This window comes from Echiichthys vipera, assembly GCF_963691815.1.
Source record: "Echiichthys vipera genome assembly, chromosome: 21".
NCBI lineage: Eukaryota > Metazoa > Chordata > Actinopteri > Perciformes > Trachinidae > Echiichthys > Echiichthys vipera.
In genome coordinates, this window is record NC_139846.1 from 2,142,925 (window position 1) to 2,168,017 (window position 25,093).

Consider the following 25,093-nt stretch of genomic DNA (forward strand, 5'->3'; position numbering starts at 1 on the left):
GAACAAACCTCAGCTGTCATTAAGCATAAGCAGTCACATATTAGGAACAGATCAAAACGGATTCTTAAAACGAATAAAAAAAAATATAAAAATTGTGGTTGGAGCGATTTATTGTACTCATGTGCGTCTGAAGGGACCATCCATGAATGATTACGCATTCATCAATCGCCAAAACTACCACTCGATAAATGTACAGGTGATGTGTAATGCCAAGCTGTCGCTTTTAAACGTGGTGGCCAGGGAGCCGGGGGGGGGGGCACACGATTCTTTTAAATATCAAAACAGCTCGGCTCCAGCCCCCCGCGACCCCGACATTGAATGAATGAATGAATGTGTTGGCGCGTGGCTGCAGCAAGACGCACTGCAGAGCCAAATTCATCTCCTTGGTTCGTGGCTACACTCGATAAATTGCATTAAATCAAACAAGGTATCAGATGATTAACATCTTGGTATGGTTCTTCTAGGTGACAAAGCTATCCTCTTACGGAATACCTAATGACGCCAGTGTTGTGCCGTATTCAGCAACCCTGCCGTGAAATGCACCCCTCGCATTATAGATGATATTCTGGATCAGAAGGCTGTTGTTTCCACCTATAGGAGTAGTTTATATACAGCTAACCCACAACGGTCAGATCATTGATTACTTACAGTCTTTAAACCATTTTAAAGAGTTTAAAATAACAAACTTGGATAATAGCGAACACAAAACAACACCTTTTTTATATTCTGTGGAAATAAACTACAGCTATAATTATAAAATGAATTAAATGGATCTTTTGAATATCAGCTATAATGCGAGGGGGTGCAATTCACGGCAGGGGTGCTGAATACGGCACACCTGTCCAACAGTGCGCACACGCGCACTCGGGTCTCAGTGAAGCGCTGCTTCGGTTTGACTCCCTCCATTATTTTTTTTCCATACAGCGTTTTTATGGACCCCTTTTATTCCACTCTTAAGACTGCCAAAAAGCACATCTTTATTTTGCTCCATCTCGGATGTCAGGATGCCGATCTGTGTGTCGGAAAAGTTTCATTTCTAATCTGCCTTCTTCCTCTCCGTGTTTGACCTCAGTGGGCGAGGCCTCCGAACCAGGAATATTTAAGGGCGTAACATGTTAATAACGATCGAATTCAGCCGCCGCATTTATCAAGGCCCGCTCATTCGTACGCTGAGATTGGTCAGATACGAATGTTTCATAAATCACACGTGGGTCCTGACCAATTCTGCGCTCAGATCTGCACCCGTTTTCACGCAAGATTGATAAATGAGGCCCAATGTCACAGGCATGAGAAACGTCATACCTTGTGGGTCCTGGGGTCATCTTTACGACGTTTTGTTCTGCATGCCTGCCGTGTTGGTCATATGCTGCTGAGGACCATGTTATCTTGCCATTTTTTGAAAGGAAAGTATCTCTTTCAGCTTCAGGGTTTTCTTCTTCTTCTTCTGAAGATGATTTATCATGCTCTGGGTTGTATTCCTCCCCATCTTCTTCTTCTGATACATCCTACACACTCATGGCTTCAGCACAGACAGAATTCGGGGCACCTTTATAAGCTCTGCAGTCTGCGATAACGCCTTTGTGTTGTTTACTTCCGCTACTGTCTTGTTCACGTCTACTACTAATTGATCTGAGACTGATCAAAGGCACAGCAGTACGCAAGAAGACCACATGATTTGTCTTATTACCGTCTGCTACTGATTGGCTAAAACGTTGTAACATTCTGTGGTTTTTAAATAACTCTGTGACCTCTTTTTGCCTCACGGGTCATTTCGACCCGAAGACCACCTTTGTACCTTTTTTTGTACAGCTTACATGGAAATGTGAATAAAAGCAACATTTCACTTTTTCTACTGTTGGTGCCAATCTAGGCAAAGTCATAAAATTTCAAGTTAAAAAAATATCGTTTAGGGGATTTTTTTTTGGTTTTTAACACAGTGGCGGGTCACTTTGACCCGAAGACAACAGGAGGGTTAAGGAGGGCAGATTCAGTTTGTTGGGCAGTTTGAAGGATAATCATGTCTCCATGTTTCATGTAAGATAATCAAACGGTCTAAAATTCATGTCATAATAAAATTAATGTTATTTATACAATCTAAAATTCGGGACTATCTAAAAATTAATTCCAAAGGTAGAAGAGATCAAACCCTAGATGGCATTGATTTTGCTCTAAAGGAGCCTTTGATCTGGAAGCAACAGCCGCGTAGGAGTTTCCCTCTTTGAGTGAATGCAACTGTGCTCGGGAGCTGGGTCTGGTGCAGCTGCTGAAGGTGGTGACATTGGTGCTGCTGATAGTGGGGATGCTGTTGTTTTTGTTGGAAGATATTGCTAGTGCTGCTGGAGGGACTGCTGGTCACTGTGGTTCTCCTTGGTTGGGGGGGTCTTTCATGCACCAGAGAGAGGTGAGGGTACCTCTGGTGCTTAAGAGGAGGCTGCAGGTCGTTCAGTGAACATCACCTCCCCCGACTTCAGTTTTCCGTTAGTTGCAGTATACTCCTACATAAGTATGCTATTTGTTTTACTAAAGAAAAAAGTAGTTAAATAGACTTATATGGAAAGCCTGTTATTACACTAAATATTGCTGACTGCAATAAATATATAACTGTGTTGTCACCTGAACCTTTGTCTTTTCCCTTTCTTCTCAGATTTATTATATTTTAGATCCAACTGCATTCAACAATTCTTTTACTAAAAAAGAATATTGTTTCTTGGGATCTATAGTTGCTGTGATGAATCTTGATTCCCACTTACACAAATCAAAACTACACCATGAAAATATATTTTCAGTCAGATATTTGGTAATATGTTGACTAAATCATTTTGTCATCCCAGTCCTAATGCGCCAATTTTATGGGTTGCCAAAATTCTAAATAAAAAAAGTTCTTTACTATTAAATTAATATGATTTCTTAACATTCTAAGACATTCTATGACAGTGAAATAGAAAACTTTGGTACTGTTAAAATATTTATTACTACTTTAACATTTCACAGCATAATAAAATGATCTGCAACAAGTATAAAATAGCTTAAAAATATATCATATACAAATATGTTAATTTGAATTAAACACAATAAATAAAGCATTAGGTGCAAAATAATATATACTAAGTCATGATTTCCCATAGTGTTGCTTTCACCAGTCTACCTAAAGTCCTCAAAAAGTCATTTCAAGTTAGAAAATACACAATAAAATGAAATAAATAAAATCAGTTGTTTATCTACAGTCATCAGAAGTACCACTTACCAAATATAAAAAAACAAGAAATGAACCATTACAGCATCAGCAATAGGACTAGTGTGTACTACTGCTGTCCAAACGAAGCTTCCTGAAGCATTTTCATTATTTTCTGAGTCCACTAGATGGAGCTCACTGTTCAACAAAGGGTTGGAAACACACTGAACCACCAAGAGCTCCTTCTAGTGGACTCCTAAAATCTTTTTTTTTGCAGCATTAAATGATAAAGAAAAAATAATCTGTTAACATTCAGAGGTAGTTTCACAGAAACCAAAGAAATTATTAACTCCAGTGTTTAACAGCGGAATGGGACTAAATCTGTCATCCTGCTCTCCTTACAGGGGTCCAGTTCAGCTATACCCTGGTGTGTGTGTGTGTGTGTGTGTGTGTGCATGCGTGCGTGCGTGCATGCGTGTGTGTGTGAGCTATACATCCTCGAGTGGCACTCTTTCTTTTCCACTTTTCAGAGTTTTCTCCCTGCGCTTGCAGCAGACCACTGTGACTGTGATGATGAGGCCCATCAGCAGCAGGATGAGGAAGATGGCAGCAGCAATCACACCTACTGAATACACTGTGGAAGAGAAAGCAAGCACATTACATAAAGAGCTTTACTTTAAATTAAGATACTAAAGAAACACACACTGAAACAAAAGTCAAAAGTCACTAAAGTCATGTACCATATCAGTCTTACACAGAATGCACACCACTATGAAGATGAGTTTGACAACAGTGGGGCTAAATATGTCATATTGTCAAAGGCTGGCGTTATTCTGTATTTTTCATTGCTCAATATTTCTGCCCTATCTTCCTTGTAATGTCAGAAGCTCTCAATCCCTATTGTTTTTTTACTGAAGGTGTAAATCTAAAGATCAAATAACAACAACTCATGAATATATAGTTAAATTTTTAAGAAAAGTTTGTTCGTTAGAACAGCACTATTGGAACATTTCTTAAACATGGGGAAATTGTTCACTTGTTGGGGACTATTTTCAGCGCTGGATTAATACACATTTGGGATAGTGAGTATTCGTGGCAGCAGGTAATCCATATCCGTTGGGAAATCAAAACACGAAATAACTAAAAAACAAGTTTGATTTCATGTTAAAATGTTTATTTTATTTTTAAATAGAAAAACAGATTATTTTATTCAAAATATGCTGATAAAATATGAATTGATTTTCATTTCTTATTTTTATTCTCCATGTCTCCCTTTGCATAAGGAAATAGGAAATGAGATAAAAAGAAAAAGGAAAATATGGGCATTTTGTCAAATTCCCAAAAATACCCTAACCAAGTAGTCATGGTGACCATACATAAGCATGCTGAGAAAATTTTTGTTTTGATTTCCTAACGGATCTGGATTGAATGGAAGATACACAGATTTACTTATTAGATACATTCATTGTTAGTTTGGGACTGCACGTGAGATCTTTGGCTATCAGGAAACAGAATATCAAAATGAATAAGACTTCCTGAAATGGTGAAATGTTGCTAGGAACTACATATTGCACATCTAAATGTCCTGATTCAAAGTATGCGCAAAGCTGAGGTTTACTGAGTGGGAATGTTGGGGTGATGTGGAGTATACCATGATTGTGTCTGTGTGGAGACCCAGGAGTCCCTTTCATGAATATGCCACCTACAAAGATATAATTGCATATTTCTTCCACAAGAGGGTACTGTTGATATAATTGATTTCTAAAAAATAATCCCAGTGATTTAGAAATCACAACTGCAGCAAACGAACAGACTGACAGGATTCCTAATTGACATATCTGTCTCAGGCAAAAGGTGGGAATCTAATATTCTGCTTTATTAGTGTTTTCCATCCATCACATGATGTCAGTCAGGCTGACAGCTGCATCAAAGTGTACCTTCAGACAAGTGGAATCATTACAACACCATGCTGCCATTTAAAGTTAGATAATGACCACTGTTACTGAGTCATGAAGAGAGGACTGACACTAAAAGTATTCATTTGTTTCCAGAATATATGTAGTATTGTATGATAGCCTAAAATTGTTGTGCTAAAACTGCTAAAAAGGACATCTAGTACCAGCTCAAGACCGGATGGTTTAGCAGGGTGGAGCAGAATTTATCAATCTAAGATCAGATTTTGTGTCCAAAAGCCGCAGCACAAGGATGTAGTTAAATAACATGTTAGTTTATATCCATGCTATTCAATATGTATGTCCAATCCATAGCATCCACAATAGTTATATCTAGAAATGGAACTGAATCTCTTAAGCATATAGATTTAATATTTAAGAGACACGTCTTTCAGTTGCAGAGGACAACTGTGTAAGAACTTGTGCATAACTCAATTAGTTGAAACAGCAAATAAGCAAAGTTCTGTACTAGTGATGAAATCCCTCTGCCAGAGGCTGGCTAAATTAATATTAAGCTTAGTGTTAAGACCTGACACACCAGTGCAGTTACAAAGAATTAGCCCTGGCAAAGACTGACGGCTGTGACAACATCTTCTGTTAAAAGTAGCTCTTAAAACACTGAGTTAAGAGCTAGCTGAGCACCAATATGATCCTGTGTTCTGCCCCTGCCTAAAGGGAAATTACTGGTAGGAGATAGAAAACAATCTTTCTTTTTCTCTGTCGTTCTCAAAATGTTTTCCGTAAACACAGCCTCGGCTCAAGCAATGGAAACATGAGGATTTGACATGATTTCATGCACATACCCCATATTTAAATTTTGCATCAGTGCGGTAGTTCCTTTAGTCTACCAATAAATCAGCAAACACTACTAAAACTATGGAATTTGTGCACATGTGAGTGTGTGCAGCCATTGAAGTACCTGGCATGCAGCTGGTGTGTCAGTATAGTCTTCATTACCTGCATGTGTTAAGTCAAGATAGCTTGTTTACTCAGTGGGGTTGTAACTAAATGTTTTGCCTGTCCACAGTTTTCCTGTTTGCAGCCTCTATAAGATTCAGAACACCTCACCTTCAAAGATGGACTGGTTGTCGTTGTTGGAGCACTGGGTCTGGCTCAGCTCTCCTAGCTGCTTGTCGATACTACGGCTGGGAATGTAGGCCTGGACACTGAAGCAGTAGCTCTCCCCTCGGTCCAGATCAGTCAGCTCTATCACATTGGTCTTAGAGTTGTACACTTTCTGCAGACAACACAGAAGGATACAGAATACAGTTTGTATTGTCTTATTCATGCGTGTTTAAGGCTGATATTGTAATGTTTGCTGTCGCTCACCTTGCCGGTGCTCTTATTTTTCCGATAGGTGACTTTGTACTGCAGCTGATGTGAAAAAATATCCCTGATGTTCAGCTGGTGACCATCTTTAAACAGGGCAGTGGGTGGATCAGTCACATACAGGGTGGTCTTCTTTTTGTCTTCACTTACCTCCATCTTGAAGTCAGGTCTGCCTATATCAGCTGTGGAGTAGAGAAAAGGGGATCAGAGGTTCTTTACTGACAGAGTGTCTCTGAATATGAGAACATGACCAGTCAGGTGACATTTGAGGCCAAAAAGCTAAACAAGCCTCTCTACTTTGACTTATGAAAACAATATTTGAGTTTATTATAACTTTGTTTAATAAATCTTGTACACTGTTTTGTCTGTCATTCCTAATATTAGGCTGTGTGAACATAATTCACCAAAATCACCAAAACAAAGTCAGGCAGAAAACCATGAGCAGTAAAATGATCAGACAAGGTGCAAAAACACACAGAAAAAAATCTAAAGCTGCTTTAATTAGTCGATGGATTTGTTGATTAGTTGATAAACTGTTTTTATTCAAATTATCTAGTTTAAGCTTCTCAAATGAGGGTTTTGTTGCCTTTCCTTATCTGAAACTGTAGTCCATTGAATTGCTTTATTGGACTGTGGGTGGAACATTAGATGACATCATTTTGGGCTCTATAATGAGCATTTGTCTTATTTGATGGGTAACAGTTTTCTGATGATATGTTTCCATGTCTCATTGCTGAATAGGAGACTCTTGTTAAGCAGGTTTCCACTGGAGATGTCTTTGTTCGATGTGAAAAGTAGCAGATTAGATTACTGAGTCTTTCTTCAACTTGCATCAGAATCGTGTAGTGGGTGGGAGTGTCACTTTAATGGCCCGTTTCTGTGACGTCTTTTTTTTTTTTACTGTACCACAAGTACACTTTATATTTCACAATTATTGGTTTTCCATCAGATCATTTCAGGGAGAAAGAGAAAAAGAAGTGCGATGGAGGGACCGAGCGACTGTACTGGAGCTTGTAACAGAAAACCGGATATCAGCTGTTACACAAACACTCTGCAGTTAAGAGAACTTCAACTTGCATCAGAATCATGGTTTTCATGGGTTTTCAGCCCACTGTAGCTGGTTGCCTGAAGGTTCTTTTCTTGGCATGCCAGCCGGTGTTTAATCAGACAATTTAATGATTAGGTTATCCACATGGATAAATGAATCAGCGTTAACAACAAATTCATGAACCAACTTATTAAAAATCAGAACGATCACAATTATACAAGAAATAATCAGAGTCACAACGCAAACTCATTTAATTCTGTTTCAGTGGTTTTTTGAAAGAGTGAATCCTTTTTTCAAACTAAATAATAAAGGGTCTCTGATAACACAACTCATTGCAGTAGAAGATCTTACTGTCTTTATATGGGCAGAATCGTGGTGAGCTGGTGTGTGGGAACTCAATGAGGTCCGAGGTGGCCCCCAGTGGGGGTTCAGACAGGACATCAGCTGTGTAGTAGGCATTTGGGTCAGTTAGAGAGCCGGACAGATCACATACTGTCATTGAGGACCGGATACAGTGAGGATTCCTCTGTTTGTCCCCACCAATCCTGCAATTGTTTGACAAGTCACAGACATGAATGACAGGTGCAAACAGTCGGAAAGATCACATGAGCAATAGTTGAGCATTTAAATTAGCACAGACACAAGAAAATGAATTCCAGGACATTAAGAATAGATTTAAAACTTTCCTCTTTGATAAAGCTTATGGTTAGGGCTGGCTCAGCCCTTAGTTATGCTGCTATAGGACAAGTCTGCAGAGGACAATCCTTCCTTTTTTCCTGTGACACTCTGAGCTGAACTCTCCTCCTCATGTCTCATAAATGTTGCGCAAGTTTCAGTGGGGGCTACACGGTGGTGTAGTGGTTAGCACTGTCGCCTCACAGCAAGAAGGTTACAGGTTCGCATTCCTGGGCCTTTCTGTGCGGAGTTTGCACGTTCTCCCCGTGTCTGTGTGGGTTTCCTCTGGGTACTCCGGTTTCCTCCCATAGTCCAAAGACATGCACGTGTTCGGTTAATTGATGACTCTAAAATTGCCCGTAGGTGTGAATGGTTGTCTGTCTCTGTACGTCTCTATGTGCCCTGTGATAGACTGGCGTCCTGTCCAGGGTGTAACCCGCCTCACGCCAGATGTCAGCTGGGATCGGCTCCAGCACCCCCGTGACCCCGACCCCGGGATAAGCGGTTGAAGATGAATGAATGAATGAATGAAGTTTCAGGTTTTTATTTGTTGAGTCCACTAGATGGAGCTCTTGGTTTAAAGAGAAAGGCTCAATGAATGGTGATTCAGTGTCTTTTCAACCCTTTGTTGAACAGAGAGCTCCATCTAGTGGACTCAGAAAATAAAGAAAATGCTTCATGAAGCTTTATTTGGACAGCACTATCGCGGTGGCACCTGCTTCTTTGGTGCTGCTGGATGCCCATCACCATTATTATAAATCGCATACAGTGTTTTCAGAAACATAATTTCATGTACTGTTTAGCTGTTAAATGACAAAGTTTGTCCGACTGGTCTGCCGGTAGACCGTACAGTAACTGAGTATTGATTCATTTTTGATAAGTGCTGCCTGGTTTGACAGTTTGCTCAGAGCAGTTCAGAGACTGCTTGGTTATCAGTTGGGTACAGTGGAATATAGCAGATGCCATTAGGAGCAGACAGATAACAGAAGATTGAGGTAGAGATACATGCCTTTTTCACAGACCATTTATCTCATTGTCAGGATTTAGTGACAATTTCAGCAACTATATATATATATATATATATATTTTTTTTTTTTTTCATAGAAAGTTAGAGACATCAGCTTTAGGTTTACACAGGGGGAACTGAAGCTTTAATCTATCCTCTCATCAAATCAGAGTCCTTTGAAAACCACAGCAATTTCATTGTTGCTGTTCTACCGATTTTTCTGTTGGTCAGTTTTGTTAGTTCCTCACGCTTTTAACACACCAAAGTTCCACAAAAAATAACAAACTAACCAATCGAGGGAGCTTTAGACCAGCAGTTTTTTTCGTCTGCGGGGTCTGGGGGCTTTGAGGAGAGCATAGAACAGCTTCAGGTCCCCATTGTACACTTCAGGGCTATCTGATTGTAAGGTAAACCAAAACTGATTTTTTTAAGGTGTGCCTTTACCTAGGTGTCTAAAATCTGTTTCTCTTCTGTCACCTTCCACAGTGGTACATTGCTTACAGTAGCTTTCATGTCACTACTCCTGTCTGCTCCTGTCTGCTTCTCCAATCTCATACTCACACAAAAAATCCAAACTATCCTTTTTTGTCATCTCTGTTAGATCTCTGGCCTCATATCAACATTCCAGTAAGATCTTTTCCTGGGTCCGTTCTGGATTCTTATCATGCCCTTGTGCAAGTAGTCTTTTGTTCAAGGTTAATGAGCTAGCGTGTCAGAGGGGAGTGTACTTCAGTCAACACACTGACAATCTGACCGTGTGTTTGAGAGGAATAAATGAACTGCATGAATAAGCTGGAAATAAAATGTCGTTTCTTCAAAGGGAAGGGGAGGGTTTGAATGCAGGTACTTACGCAGAGAACTCCACTGTGTAGGAGTAATCAGCTGATGGTTTGGGGTCCCAGGTCAAAATTGTTTTAAAGTTGGTGGACTTCCATGTGACATCCTGCGCTCGGGGATAGGAGCCTTAAATTAAAGAGGTTCAGTAAATATTATTCCCAATAGGAGAAGTTGAAGCCAAGGTCAAATAATGAGAATCAGATAAAGTTAAGAAAACATTGCACCAAAAGTATTTTGTCTGTGCAGATATATTGACTTATGAAAGTATTCTAATATTTTGAGAAACTGGATTTCATGAGCTGTAAGCCTTAATCATCAAAATTAAAACAAAATAAACTTTAAATATTTCACTTTATGTGAAATGAATTGAGAATATATGAAAGTTTCACTTTTTGAATTCAATTATATGTATTCAAATTTTCGAGATGCGCCTGTAGTTTTGTGGACTTATGATTCATTTAACAATCTGGCCAAAACTTAACACACGGTTTGGCCATATATTAGATTTAGACCTAGTCTTGTTCTGACTACAAGTAGGTGTGCCACACAAAGAACACACAAAAGAAAGGCTGTTCTGATAACAACCGTGTGAAGTGAAGCCTAGTTTCAAAGTGACCTTTGCACAGAGGATTTAAAGGCTGCCAGGCTCAAATTTGCCTCATAAATCTGGTGCAAGTTTAAGGTCTAAAGCCCTTGTTTGTGACAAATTAGAAATGGGACATTAAAAGTAGGGCAATTGAAAGTCATAATATAAACAATCTGGTGTCCTAGATAGTCCCACAGGGAGCGGATATAGAGACTATCCCCAAAGCAATTTCAGTCAAAGGCAACTGGACTGGTTTTAAATAGTTACTTTAACCCTTCAATAGGCAGCCAAATATATAATAGTGTTCACCACAAAGAGTGCTATGCTTGGGGAGAGCTGTGAGAGGACAACACTATTAATGATTAAAACCAACAACTAACTTTCTTTGACATCAAATCACCATGGCAACAATGTGGGACACAAACAATAAGTGAGTCAGTAAGCCAATATTAGAAACAAATCAAGTATTTTTACAGTGTGAATGGACTCTTAAAGATAGAGACTTACAAACATGTCCATATATGTTCAAATTCACTGTGCTACTGATTGTAGCCTACCACTTGAAAAGTCATTGCAAATAGTAATCGCTACATAACACTACACAATACAAAAAGAAAAAAATAATTAATAATGTATAAACATATGCATATACTGTAGGCCTTCATATAATAAATAAGAGCACAAGCATTTGTGGCAAAGAAAAAATGAATCTAAATATGACAAAAAAAAAGCGATTGTAAAGAAGACTGAGTGTGATTTGCTGGTTTTACCGATGGCCTTTATAGACCTCTTCACATGAATGGAACCTTAAATTATTATAAATCAACATGTTTTCTTTTCTTTTTTTTCCAATTTCTTTATTGAATTTTTGGAGACAGGCAAATAAAAGTACAACTGCGTTAGAGCGTCTGCTTTAATATAGACAAAATAGGGTAAAAATGTAAGTAGTAGTAAAAGTGAATAAAGTAATTAAAGAAAGAAAAAAAGGGTGTGGGTCTCTCCATCCAATTATTAGGAAGTGTCCTCAGCATCATCAGGAGTAACAGTAAGACTATTACTAATAAAAGCCAGCAGTGGGTCCTAGGTTTGGTGGAATGCTGTCAAAGATCCTTAAACTTCTCTAACCTTAGACATTGTAAAATTTCACGTTTACAACTGTTGTGAGTCAGTGGAGAAACATGTTTCCATTTAAGAAGAATGGTACACAGCAAATTTGGAAGTGTTAATTCAACTCCCTGGGAGTTCAAGTCAACACTTTCAAAGTGTCTGTATCGGTCTACTCTAGATGGAGTTAAAACAACAGTTTTGCAAGTGTTAAACAGTTGTAACACTGTGACAGAGCTGGAACAACACTCTCAATAGCTGAAATTTAACACACATCAGTATTGAATTTACCGAACATTAGTGTGTAGTGTCAAAACGTTAACACCATCAGTGTTTTTTTTTAATACTGAATAAGGCTCAAATCATGTTAACACCGTGGAGAGGGTTGCATAGAACTCAACATAGAAATCTTTTATAGTTGATTTCATTTAAAAAAATAAAGTGTTGATTTTAAAAGCATCACTGAACAGAGTTGCTTAGATTTATCTCACTGGATTAACACCAGCTCTTTTGAGGAACTGACTCTCACATAGTTGAATTAGACTGATCAAGTGTTGAATTGACACTGTATTTTTAACACACAACACCAACACTGGAAATCTGACAACTTTGATTTTGCTGTGTACGTCTGGCGAGCAGGGTGGTAAAGGCCACGACACGTTGAGTAGTAATGGGCAGATTTTTAGACGGAGGGAGCCCAAAAAGAGCAGTCAGCGGATTGGTCTCCAAATTTGTGTTAAGAGCCTGTTTGAGGGTTTGAAATATTTCAAACCAAAATTCAAAGAGCTTCGGGTACATCCAAAATATGTGTGCGTGATCAGCTGGGGACTATTTACAACGGTTACAAGCATCACTGTGACTGGGGTATGAAGCTCCTTCCACTGGCACAAATCGAGGATGAGTGGACCAGTATCAGAATGTCCCTCCACTGGTCATCAGTAATGTCTACCCCCAAATCCTTTTCCCATGCATTTTTAGGTGAGGCAGTGAGGACTGGGCTCAGAGGAGCAATCTTGTTATAAATGACAAATGCCATTTGTTTGTGTTGTACACTGAGAGACAGGAATTGGTCCAAGCAAAAAACCCTTCGTCATACAGGTCATTAAGCGTTTTGAGGCCTTTATCCGATCATATGCGAAATGCAGGGTCGGTGCGTGTTTTCTTATTCTTATTCTAGTCACGTTGTGTTGTAATATATACTATATCTTTTTTCTTTATTGAACATGTTAACAAATTATAATAATACAAACTAAATAAAGCGAATGAACAGTAGAAATGAAAGCTAAAAACAAACAAACAAGCAAAACCGTAACAAAGACAGGAACAAAAGTTAGAGAAGAAAAAAACAACGCAAAACAACAACAAAAAACAAACAAAAAAAAACATAAATTCATTGCTCCAGCTCATAAAAATTCAACGATCTGTGTTTGAAGAGTTGTTGTAGTTTTGATATATTGGTATATTGGTATTCATTCTTTCATCTCATCATCACAGTTGTTCCACAGACTAGCAGCCTTTGCCGTAATACAGTGTAGTTGTGTTTTGGTTCTTATTGGTGTTTTTTTGGAACTTACAGGTTCCTCTTAACTTGTATTTCTCTTCTGCGCTGATTTCATGTGTAGGCCTCCACGTTCTACACTTGTAATTTTGCCATCTAACACTGTAGAATCAACAGATTGGATTTTATATGTCGCCTCCGCCACCGCGACATAACAGTAGCACAAATGAAACATTGCCATTGATTCCGAAATTTAAATAGATGAAAAAATAATACAAATATATAACTACAAAAATGATTTTACATTCTTTGCTAAGGTTGCATGGACAATAAATGAATGCATGGACTCACCTGAGGCACAGTGTGCGCAGAGAAAGAAGACAATAGACAGAGCTGCTGCTGGCCCCATTGTCCCCATGTCGGCTTCGATCCTTTCAGCCAATGTGTTTCAGACACACAGACTCAGCTCTCTGTCTCCGGACAAGAGTAATGTCAGCGGATCGCCCTCTGTGTGCACAACCCCACTGTCTCGCTTAAGTCTGAATGCGATCCACTGGTTACAGCGATCTAAAAGCGCGAGGCTTGGCCAAATAAGGAGCGTCCGGCTGTGGCGTCACCAGACGGGGACAGCTATTCTACATGCAGCCCAAGTGCGTGCCTATCCCGCTGAGGTCATGCAGCGGTATTCTCCTGGATTACAGCAATTTCCAGTAGCACACTCAAAAGTGAACCGAATACGTGACTTCAGACAACCAGAGCATCCGCTTTCTGATATATGGATCAATGGGCTCACAAAGATTACTAAGAATGGAAAATTTGAATACTGTCAATTTGCAAGTTCTTAATACCAGCCTTATCATACAAATAAATCATCTCAATATAATTTATGTAGAATTCTCAAAGGACTCCAGCCAGAGCTGTGAAGTAGTCACAGAGTGTGGTCTTTACTTACTCTATATGTCCTGAGATAACCTTTGTTATTATTTGGCACTGTAAGTAAAACTGAATTGAAATGAAAGTTCTACATATAAATGTCAGTTAAAGCTGCATTCAGCATTTTCTTCCATTTTAAAAATCTTTATTTCAATTAATATTTAATTCAGACAATCAGCATAAATTGATATTCATACAAATAAGACCAGTGAGCAAATAATACAAATGCCATACAAATCAAAACAATGTATATACAATAGTAAATTATGATTATATACTTTATTATATACTTTATAAACTACTTCAAAAAAAAAAAAAAAAAAAAAAAAATATATATATATATATATATATATATATATATATATATATATATATATATATATATATATATATATCCCCAAAACACAGAAGAAACAGGGGCTGCCTCTGGCTTAGTTGCATAAAGAAAAGCAATTAACATTAATGTCAAAAAATTTGAAATTCATAACAAAAGTTATCTCAAGACACTTTACATATAGAGTAGGTAAAAACCACACTCAACTTATTTATGATTTACAGAGACCCAACAATTCCCCATGAGTAGCAACAGCAATCTTGTGCACACAGTGGCAACGAAAACCTTCCCTTTAGCAGGCAGGAACGTGGAACAGACCCAGCTCTATGGAGGACGGACATCTGTCTGCACCGGTTGGGGAGGAAGAAAAGGAGAGATTAAGAGAGAAAAGACGGACAGATGGACAGAGAGACAAAGGCAGACACAAAGACAGACAGAGTGACAGTCCCAGAGATGCAAGCAACCAAAGAGTGACAGTAACTATAATAATAGTAATGTGAATATGACTTATATGTTAAGACAGTTAATACAACAGAATAGTAGAAACAAGCACAGCTAAGGTGACAGAATATGACAATGATAATAATTATGGTGGTAAATATGATCAATGATGAGTAGTGGTAATAACGACTGCGATACAGTGAGACATACCACTGATGGTGTTTTTATGGCTACAAATTGTATAATTTATTAAACTAATGATAGTATATATGAGTAATAGTAGCAGCAGGAAGGGTTATGCAGGACCACGGCAGCAGGCACCACCACGATCAGCAGAGACCTGCGAGACGACAAAGCACAAACAACTCCGGGGAAGAAGTTGAATTAGTAACATGCATTGATGAGACATGAATGATACAGACAGAGAGGAGAGAAGCTCAGAGTATCAGGAAAATTATTATCCCCCGGCAGACTAGGCCTATAGCAGCATAATTAAGCAGAACAAAATCATATAAAAAATAACAACATTGCTTAGGGCTCATAAACCCTAGTAGTAAGCTTTATCAAAAAGGAAAGTTTTAAGTTTACTCTTTAATATGGGGACAGTGTCTGCCTCCCGAATAACATTTGGGAGTCTGTTCTACAGGAGAGGAGCTTGGTAGCTGAAGGCTCTGCCTCACATCGCACAGTACCTCACACATTCAAAATTCTTACATCCACGCATTTCCTGCACCTACCGTTAGTGAATCTTGGGTTATAGGCCAAGCTCATATCCGCCTAGACTTTTTTTCCGGAGTATCGCGATATATGTAAAACCTAATTATTCAAACTCCTCCTAGGCCGAGTGTTCAATCAAGATGAAACTTGGCACACGGAATGTTTGGATGGTCCTGTTCAAAAGTTATCAAAATAATTTTGATACTCATAAAAATCCGGAAGTTATAAAGGAACAACTTCCTGTTTTCACGGTAATCTACAGGCTGCGTATCTTCTCTAAAATGTGTCTTTTTTTAATCTTGTGCTACAGACAATGCCCATTTCCATCCTGTATTTTTCAACAAAATCACAAAAAATAAAAAAAATTCCAACTCTAGGCTGAGAGTCCGATCATCACTTTGCAGGAATTATCCTTCGATCATCTTGATGAGCAGGTATCAAAAGAATTGTAAAAGTAAAAGACATGTGTATTTTATAAAGAAACAACCTTCTGTATATTGTAGTCAAAACAGAAAGTGTTATATATCTTTGTAATAATTTGTCCGATTAATATTTAACTCAGAATGGTAGTTCTCCATGGTAACAATGCAAAATTGATAAATAAACAAATATATATATAGATATTCAAAACATGCAGCGGTATTCTCTGTAACAAACCTACTTTTGCGACCTCCTCCTAGGCTGAGAGTCCCATCAGCACTAAGTTTTGCACACATAATCTACCCCTACGATCAAAAGTTATTAAAAGAATTTTCATAATCCAAATAATGTGGAAGTTATAGAGGAAAGACTTCCTCTACATTGTCATCAAAACAGGAAGTGTTACGTTACTTTGCAATAGTTTCTCAGATTAACACGCAACTTGGGAGTCTGTGCAAAATCTGAGGTCAATCAGCCACAAGCTGGGGTTGTTATGCAAAATTGAGTAATGTGTGCATTGTGTGAACAAATGCAATGTCTACTCATTCAAATACCAACACTTTCTTTTTCAAACTACTATGTGTGCTGCGTTCAAGCTGCGACTTGCAGGTCCAAATTACATCACCTCTTGGTTGCCGGGCCGAGTTCCACGGGGAGTTTGGAGCCTGTGATACAAGCTTGCAGGTCTAGTTCTCTCTGTAATCTCTTTCCCTCTCTTTCACCTTACCCACTGCAGTAACTGATGCCCTTGTCTAAACACCTTTCACAGTAAAGAAATTACTCATATTACAATTCATGCTTTAAACTATTTTATTAGCTCAACACAATAGGCCTGAGATAAAGTTTCCTCATGCTGTGAAGGCAAGGGTTTATGAACCAAGAGCAAACGGCTAACCTGAGCCTCAGTGATTCACTTCATTTCCCAGCTACTGTGTACCAACCAACACATCCTCATACCCAATGCCTAGTTCACACAACATGACTTAAGCTCTGATTTGGAGCTCCCTGACAAAAGCCCCAGATCAGAGGAAAATCGACATTAGCTTAGCACTCACATATTGGCCATTGAGTTCTATGCCTGGTGTGTCTTGTGCCTCACAGGCACATTCCACATATCTAGCAGGCTAAATTTCTTGACCTGTTAGGAAGTCTGTTCAGGAGCTTCAGCCAATGAGATTGTAAGAGGAGAGTAAACAGTTTATAATAGTAAAGATGTGTGGAAACCGGCTAATTTGTGAACATTTAAACAAACAAAAACACCCGATAACCCTTCTTTTTAATTTCTTCTTTGTTTTAGTTAGTGCACTAACAATGTTCCCTGTATTACTGTATTACTATTACTCACATGGTTTTCATGGCAAAATGTACAGCTGAATCTTGGGAAACAAATTAAAGATTGGAAAAGTTCAATTTTTCCTCCAATTGTAAGGGAGAAGAGTAAAAGTATTATGTGTGTGTATGGATTTAAGAAGGGAACATATAGGGGATGGACTGGAAGTAGAGAGGCGAATGTGTTTCAATAAAGTTTACAAAGAGCAAAAAAAAAAATTCAATTGTCAACGAACATTGTGACCAAGATAAAGGCTCTGAAAAAAACAGGCTCACCTGCAGTTACTGCTACAGAGGCCGCTAGAAACAAAATATCTAAAATTTTATGGAGTACAACTTAAATTCAATTCAAAAAGTTAAAATTCAAAATTTTCTAGATTCATAACACAAAGTGAAATATGATGATAATACATGAATAAATGAAAAACTCGAATACCAAGGTTGGAAAAGTGATGAGTCCCCAGATGTAATACTTTGTGGGGGCACCATTTATTTTACAGCCATCAGTCTATTTGGATATATACAATATATATCAGTGGTGATCTAGTGGTGATCTAAGACGGCAAGGGAAGGGAAATATGAACTGCTGTGTGTACATTTCATTGACTAAATACGCACTAGAAAGCCTTCGTCTTTTGTTCAGAACCCGCTCCTTATCACAGGTAACCGGAGCAACTTCCTTCTCATGCATCCCCACAGCGCTTTACACAGTCGGACACTCAGCTTCTACTGACTTCAGTGGGGAAGCGTAGAGCGGGTTGTTCCACTGCACCCAAACTAGACACTCGTTGGATAAATGCTGGGCTTTGTCCCGCCCATCAGACGCTCTGCGTCTCTGGGGGTCTATGGGACAGTGGACTGGTCCGGACGCTCGGCTTCTGCATGATGGTTGGCTTAGCTGTCTGAGGCGAAATCCTTTTTTGATTGGCAGCTAATTGAGCGAATCAGCGATCTTGAGAAACAAACATCCAGCGGAGCATTTTCCAAGTTTTTCATTCCGTTGTTCTGAGCTGATGCGGAGACTTTACCGATCCCCAGAGACTTTGTCTTTGTTAAAAACGACCAGCATTGTGTTTGGCGACTCTGTTCTTTCAACCTCTGCGGTTTCTTTCCCCAACAAGCAGTGGCAGCTGCAGAGCCTCTCCCCCGTCACTCACACTCACACTCACAGGCGCTTACATTTCACAGAAGCCTGGTGCAGCAGCTCCAGCTAGGCCAAGGCCGTTTAAGCAGCCTAGCTCTGCTGCCATTGAGAGGACACTGGTCAAGTCCCTGGAAAAGACGCCTAGTTGGTACGACAAGGTCACAGATCCTTTTCTTGAAAAGGAACAAAGGGTAGAATTTACATATAAATAAACAAACAAAAAAATGTGCTTCCTTAAAATAATTAATCTAATTAGTTAGAGGCTTTGTAATTCATTATTAGCGATAAATCACATATCAATATTTGATTAAAGAAGCAACATTTTTCAATTTAAATTTATTTTTATATATGACTTAATGAATACACACAACAATGAGTTTAAACAACAAAATGTGTTTATTTTTATCAGTAAGCACTAACTTTTTGTAAATTTTTACATCTAAAACACATTTGTTTCGGTTTATAAAAAATAGAACAGTACTAAGTATGGTATATTCAAGAAAAGTAGAAACCTAAAATTGCAAAAATATTTAGAAAAATATCATTGGCATAAAATAAACAGTTTAACATAGAGTGTTTTTTCTTCATGTTTTCAAAAACACAGAAACAAAAATGATTCATCAGCTAATGACAGGACTAATGCTAATGTTAGCTGCAGTATGTTCAGCGTTGTCTGTGCTAACGTTAGCTGCAGCATGTTCAGCATTGTCTGTGCTAACGTTAGCTGCGGCATGTTCAGCATTGTCTGTGCTAAAGTTAGCTGCAGCATACAGTTCATCGTTGTCTGTGCTAATGTTAGCTGCAGCATGTTCAGCCTTGTCTGTGCTAACGTTAGCTGCAGCATGTTCAGCCTTGTCTGTGTTAACTTTAGCTGCAGCATGTTCAGCGTTGTCTGTGCTAACGTTAGCTGCAGAATATTCAGCGTTGTCTGTGCTAACGTTAGCTACAGGATGTTCAGCATTGTCTGCGCTAACGTTAGCTGCAGCATGTTCAGCGTTGTCTGTGCTAACGTTAGTTGCAGGATGTTCACCCTCTTTTGTGCTAACGTTAGCTGCAGCATGTTCAGCGTTGTCTGTGCTAACGTTAGCTGCAGCATGTTCAGCAATGGGGTAGAGCGGAGACTGAAGAGCTCAGGTGGGAGGGGAATTTTTACACAGCCGTGCTTTTGTCCGTGTTTCCACTTGGTCGTTTCTTAGAACTCAAATGTCGCCCACTGAACCCAGCAACATCTCATCATCTGCTTCTCATCGGTTTCATTTCTCTCATGTTGCGTCCTGTGCAATGAGCAACGATCCACACTCAAATAAATTGCTATTAATTGCATATATATATATTCTTCAATATATTATATGAAATATACAATTAGGTTGTTGTTAAATTGTTGCATGTAATGAGTCTACAATAGAAATAATATTCACAGAAAGTTGTGCAATTTGAACAGTACAGCGATCTGACCTCTTAGCCTAGCGTATACAACACATAAGGTAATTTGCCAATGACTCCCAAAACAATACATATAACCATTCTATATGAATGAAAATCTTATGTTATGATACAGTTGCAGTTTTAAACAGGTGGTTTATAGTGTGAAACATACCTGGCTGGTTAAGTTTAGGCAACATAAGTACTCGGATAGAGTTAGGAAAAGATAATGGTTTGACGTAAAATGAGTACATCTGTGTATGTATTTATGTCCATACCAAAGTTGGTGGACACACGTTTTAATACAGGACACAAAAAAATATCTATCTATCTATCTATCTATCTATCTATCTATCTATCTATCTATCTATCTATCTATCTATCTATCTATCTATCTTTATTTTCTGTCTGTCTGTCTGTCTGTCTGTCTTGGTATATGGTAAACTTTTGGACACATTTTCTCATTCTTCACTCAAAGCTGTATAGTCAGCGGTGTAGTCATAGTTTAAAGAATAGATGACATGCTTTCCAGGGGCATGCTGATCAGTCATCACACAACCACATACACTCTAGCATCATTATGGATCTGAGAGACACCCAGTGACACAGAGGACTCCCACTCATCGTAGGGCCTACAGCTCCAGTGGGTGAAGTGGACGTCTATTTATAAACTCAGATGTTTTTAGAGGCATGCTAAATCTCCAGAGATAGACATTGAACTTCCAATGAGTTTGCACTGTGATATAGCGTATTTACAGAAACGTTTTCACCATAATAACCACAGTTGTGATTCCAACATGACTGAAAACATTTTTATCATTGTTATTTTAGTATGGCAATGCAAAGCATCGTTTGGAAATCAGCTCATAGCTGCATTGCTATAGAGCCTAACTTGTACTACAACAAAGTAACAACAATTAAATTCTCTCCAACTTTCCCATGGAGATTAAATCAATTCAATCCAGTGGCACAAGCAAAACACTGGTTGTGTGATTTGATGTATTCTTTGTAAATTCTACTTTGGAGCTAGCTGGGAATATCTTTTCTGGCACTGTGCCAGACCTTGTTATGCCCCCCTCCCCCTCACTCCCCCTCCCTTCCGGGCAGTGAGGCCCTCTATGTTCGCACTAATACCAAGGAACCATCTGACGGGCAGGACAGAATGCAAATGCAAATGCATTTCTATCCACTCACAATCATAGAAGCAAAGTGAGAGCCTCCACACCTTACACACACACACAGACACACACACACACACACACACACACACACACACACACACACAGTAAGAGAGAGGAGAGAGAGAGAGAGAGAGAGAGAGAGAGAGAGAGAGAGAGAGAGAGAGAGAGAGAGAGAGAGAGAGAGAGAGAGAGAACAGGGTGAGGCAACAATAAGACAGAAGACAAAAATCTAACACATCTTTAGGTCTAGCTCTTTAACATTTTGATACAAGTAAATTGACATGAGAAGCTATTCAACAATAGTGACAATTACTATAGATGCATGGAAAATAATATAAGGTACAGACAACAAACTCACTAACAAAAAAGTCAATTTAAAAAACAATTTTTATTCCATCTGCCATCATCGACTTGAACAAATTGGCGAGAACGTAGCTAAGCTGTTGTATTTTCGTCTCTCTGGTTCTCTGTTTTGTGTAAATGTAAATTTGTCATGTGTTTCTGTGTGTTACTTGTTAAATGTGGACACCTGAGGCTGACTGTGAAACCAAATTTCACCCTGTGACCATACGGTATGATTTTGATTCTGCTTCTGAGAATTGAACAAAACCTCAATTCCACTACTCTGTATATATACTCCTCTCCACCATGCACTCATTGCCAGATTGTTCTATGTCCTCTGCAATGGGAGCCTACCTATGTTCTCCGGGTCCTATGTACTGGCGAACAGCAGACCTTTTTTTTAAAAAAAGGGTCCGATGTTCCCCGCTTTTCACAGACAGGGTCGATGTTCCCAGGTCTGTTATTTTTTCCACAATCAGTGCTGAATTCCACGGCAAATATGTAGACCTAACACTACCCCCTAACCCTGACCCTAACCGTAACCAACAAAATGCTAAATGAAGAGGTTTATGTGACCGGGGAACATTGGACCCTTTTCCCCAAAAACTACAACAGGCAGGGGTGTGTGGCAACCACACACCCCTGCCTGTTGTACTTTCTGCTGTCAGCTCCCACGGCGTGTCCATATACTTAGAAAGTGTTAACATGACTGTCCGCCTGCCTACGTGTGCTGCATTTGGGTCTTCTCCCACCCTGTTACAAATGCAGCAGCCGGTCAGAGTCTAGAGTGCAGAGCTAGTCTTGTCATGCTTGATGGATGTTGAGATTAAACCAAACTACCGGAAAAATAGCTTCATGTTCCCAGGACACTGGTGATTGCAAGTTTTATTTACCTCTCACAATCAATTCCCTATGTCATCATATCTGGATGTACTGTATATAATAATTATAGTAACTATTATTCTTTCTATTAAAGATAGTTTGAGGGAATTGTTGTGTCTGTGTCTGTGTTGGGTCTTTACCTACTCTATATGTAAAGTGTTTTGAGATAACTTTTGTAATGATTTGACGCTGTCAATATAATTGATTTGAATTGAATCATTTTAGCATGTTAATTTGCATTGACTGGTTCATTGCATAAGGTAGAAACAATGGCAGGAGATCATTCTGCCACAGTCAGGGTTAATCTGCTCTGCTTCAGCATTTCTGGCTTAATTCCTTTCCCAGGCCTATTCCTGGAAGGAACACTTTATATGGATAGACCACACATTGGTCTGAGTTTTATCTTTCACTATAAAGCAAAGAATAGATGTCTGTTTGTCAAGGGAAAGGAAAACAGGGAAAAACACATCATGGTGAAGACTTTTGTCATTTGAGTTCTCTTTTGCAGGAATACTGAAGGAACTGAGGCCAGAGTTTGTACGTGTCTCTTAGGGCGCACTCACACTGTCTATCCGTACCGTGCCCCGGGCTTTAGGGTACTTGCCCCCCCCTCCCTCCGCTGGCCAGCCCATTTGTACTCACACTGCCTGGGCCTCGCGCAAATGCTTCTTGCCTGTCCATACGCCATCACGCCATAACACGTCACACGCATTGGTTGACGTCAACGCGATGCGTCGCTTTGTTTACAAATCTTTCCATAGACCTCGGAGTTTTTGTGCGTCTTGTCCGACTGTTTTTGAAGATTTTCATCCGACCAAATCTGCAGTAAACACTCCACCTCCGCATCACACCAACGTGGACTGCCGTCCTTCTGTTTTCTATGTCCGAACAGGCGCACATAAAATGACGTCATCGCGATGCATCGCTTTGTTTACAAATCTTTCCAGAGTTTTTGTGCGTCTTGTCTAACTGTTTTTAAATATTTTCATCCGACAAAATCTGCAGTAAACACTCCACCTCCGCATCACACCAACATGAACCTTTTGCCACCATTGTTGTTGTTGTTAAATGGTCCGTATTTTTATTTTTTTTCTATGTCCGAACAGGCGCACATAAAATGACGTCAGAGGCAGGCCTCGTGCTCGTGCTCGTGCTCATGCTCGTGCTCGTGCTCGTACATGTGCAAACACGCTTTACAAAAGTCCGGTTGCCGGCGGTTGCACTCACACTGGTCAAACGAACTAGGCTTTACTCGTAAAACCTGTTTGGGCACGGTACGGAAGGACAGTGTTAGTGCGCCCTTAAAGACAGACGTCTTTACACCAAGTGTAGTGTGGAACAGAGAGGCAGAGCTCCCATTCCCAAATGACCAATTTGTTTATTTACAACAATTAACAACTCTGAAGCCTGATTTTGTCTCTAAACTCAATTCATAACTAATCTTAACTCCAGATTATTTGCCAGTTATGATGTGAGTAAGCCAAGCCTTCAGCCAACACATTTCTATTTCATACATGCATCCTTGTTCTGTCAATTTGTGTTTAATGAAGGCTACATCATCACCAGATTGTAGCTTTTGTTAATGCGATTAAAATGAGTCATGTGGTCTGGTCTGCCCATGAATAAAGCAAGGTATCAAGGTATCTTCATTTTGGGTGAACATATTCCATGTGCAGTCTGTTTTTATTAAGTCTGCCAATCACTGAAAAAAATGGGGAAACAAGTTTATTGTCTGATTACAGTGTCCCAGTGTCATCTCCATACAATTGAGGCAATTACTTATTTTGACTTCCTTTAAGTTGTACTCCATAAGATTTGAGAGTCATTGTTGCTAGCGGCCTCTTTGGCAGTAAGATGTAACTGCAGGTGAGCCTGTTCTTTTAGAGCCTCCATTTCGTCACATTCACGGTCACTATGTGTGTTGACTTTTTTATTTTTTGAGCTTTTTTAAACTTTATTGAAACACATTCACCTCTCTTTTTCCAGTCAGACCTCTATATGTTCCCCTCTTAAATCCATACACACACATGTTCCTATTACACTTTTACCCTTACTTACCTAAAGCATATTTGTCAGCAAACAAAAGGTCATTATTCACTGATAAATATTATTACTCATAGATAAAATGAACTATGACTGACTTACTGTAGGTCTCTCTCTCTCTCTCTCTCTCTCTCTCTCTCTCTCTCTCTCTCTCTCTCTCTCTCTCTCTCTCTCTCTCACTCTCTCTCTCTCTCTCTCTCTCTCTCTCCCTCTCTCTCTCTCTCTCTCTCTCTCTCTCTCTCACACACACACACACACTCACAGACCGCTGGGAGTACCATCTTCATTTCCTTTCTTCTGTTTGAGCGTCCAAGGAAAAGGAAAGTCTTCCTTGATTCCTGGTAGGGAGAGGGGAGTGTTTTAAAGACAAAGGCCTATGAGACTGGGCGTCATCCAACACTTCCTGTTTGTTTGCTTGTTTAATAGTTACAGCATGCAGCTGGATATACAGTAAGTCAGTGTACTGGCTTTGACTTTTAGAGCTACTGTATTGGATGAGTTTGATACAAAGGTGCATGTAGGAAATTATGAGGAAATAAGTATGTCTCTTCCCTTAGGGAAAATTCTTGTTTCATATTAGAATTATGGTTAATTTCTGATTAACCAACATTATGGTTCTCTGATTGGCCTTTTCCTCCAACAGTAAAGTGCAGGTTTCCACTGCAACACAAAAATGCATAGTTTAGACTAATAAGAGA

General features: G+C 39.2%; 1 protein-coding gene across 1 annotated transcript; it reads right to left on the reverse strand.

Moving 5' to 3' along the window:
* Positions 1-2,965: 2,965 nt before the first annotated feature.
* Positions 2,966-13,734, reverse strand: f3a (coagulation factor III, tissue factor a). Its single transcript, XM_083935716.1, has 6 exons — positions 13,559-13,734; positions 10,034-10,145; positions 7,853-8,046; positions 6,454-6,635; positions 6,193-6,361; positions 2,966-3,806 (listed from the first exon to the last, which is right to left on the reverse strand). The coding sequence occupies exons 1-6, from the start codon at positions 13,623-13,625 to the stop codon at positions 3,661-3,663; spliced, it is 870 nt and encodes a 289-aa protein (XP_083791842.1). The 5' UTR covers positions 13,626-13,734; the 3' UTR covers positions 2,966-3,660.
* Between the last annotated feature and the right edge of the window lie 11,359 nt (positions 13,735-25,093).

Excerpts from the sequence above, each read along its gene's own strand:
- f3a (XM_083935716.1), bottom strand. The coding sequence starts at position 13,625 with ATGGGGACAATGGGGCCAGCAGCAGCTCTGTCTATTGTCTTCTTTCTC. Across the intron at positions 10,146-13,558 it reads CTGCGCACACTGTGCCTCAG|GCTCCTATCCCCGAGCGCAG; the intron begins GTGAGTCCATGC and ends CTTTAATTTAAG. Across the intron at positions 8,047-10,033 it reads TACACAGTGGAGTTCTCTGC|GATTGGTGGGGACAAACAGA; the intron begins GTAAGTACCTGC and ends AAACAATTGCAG.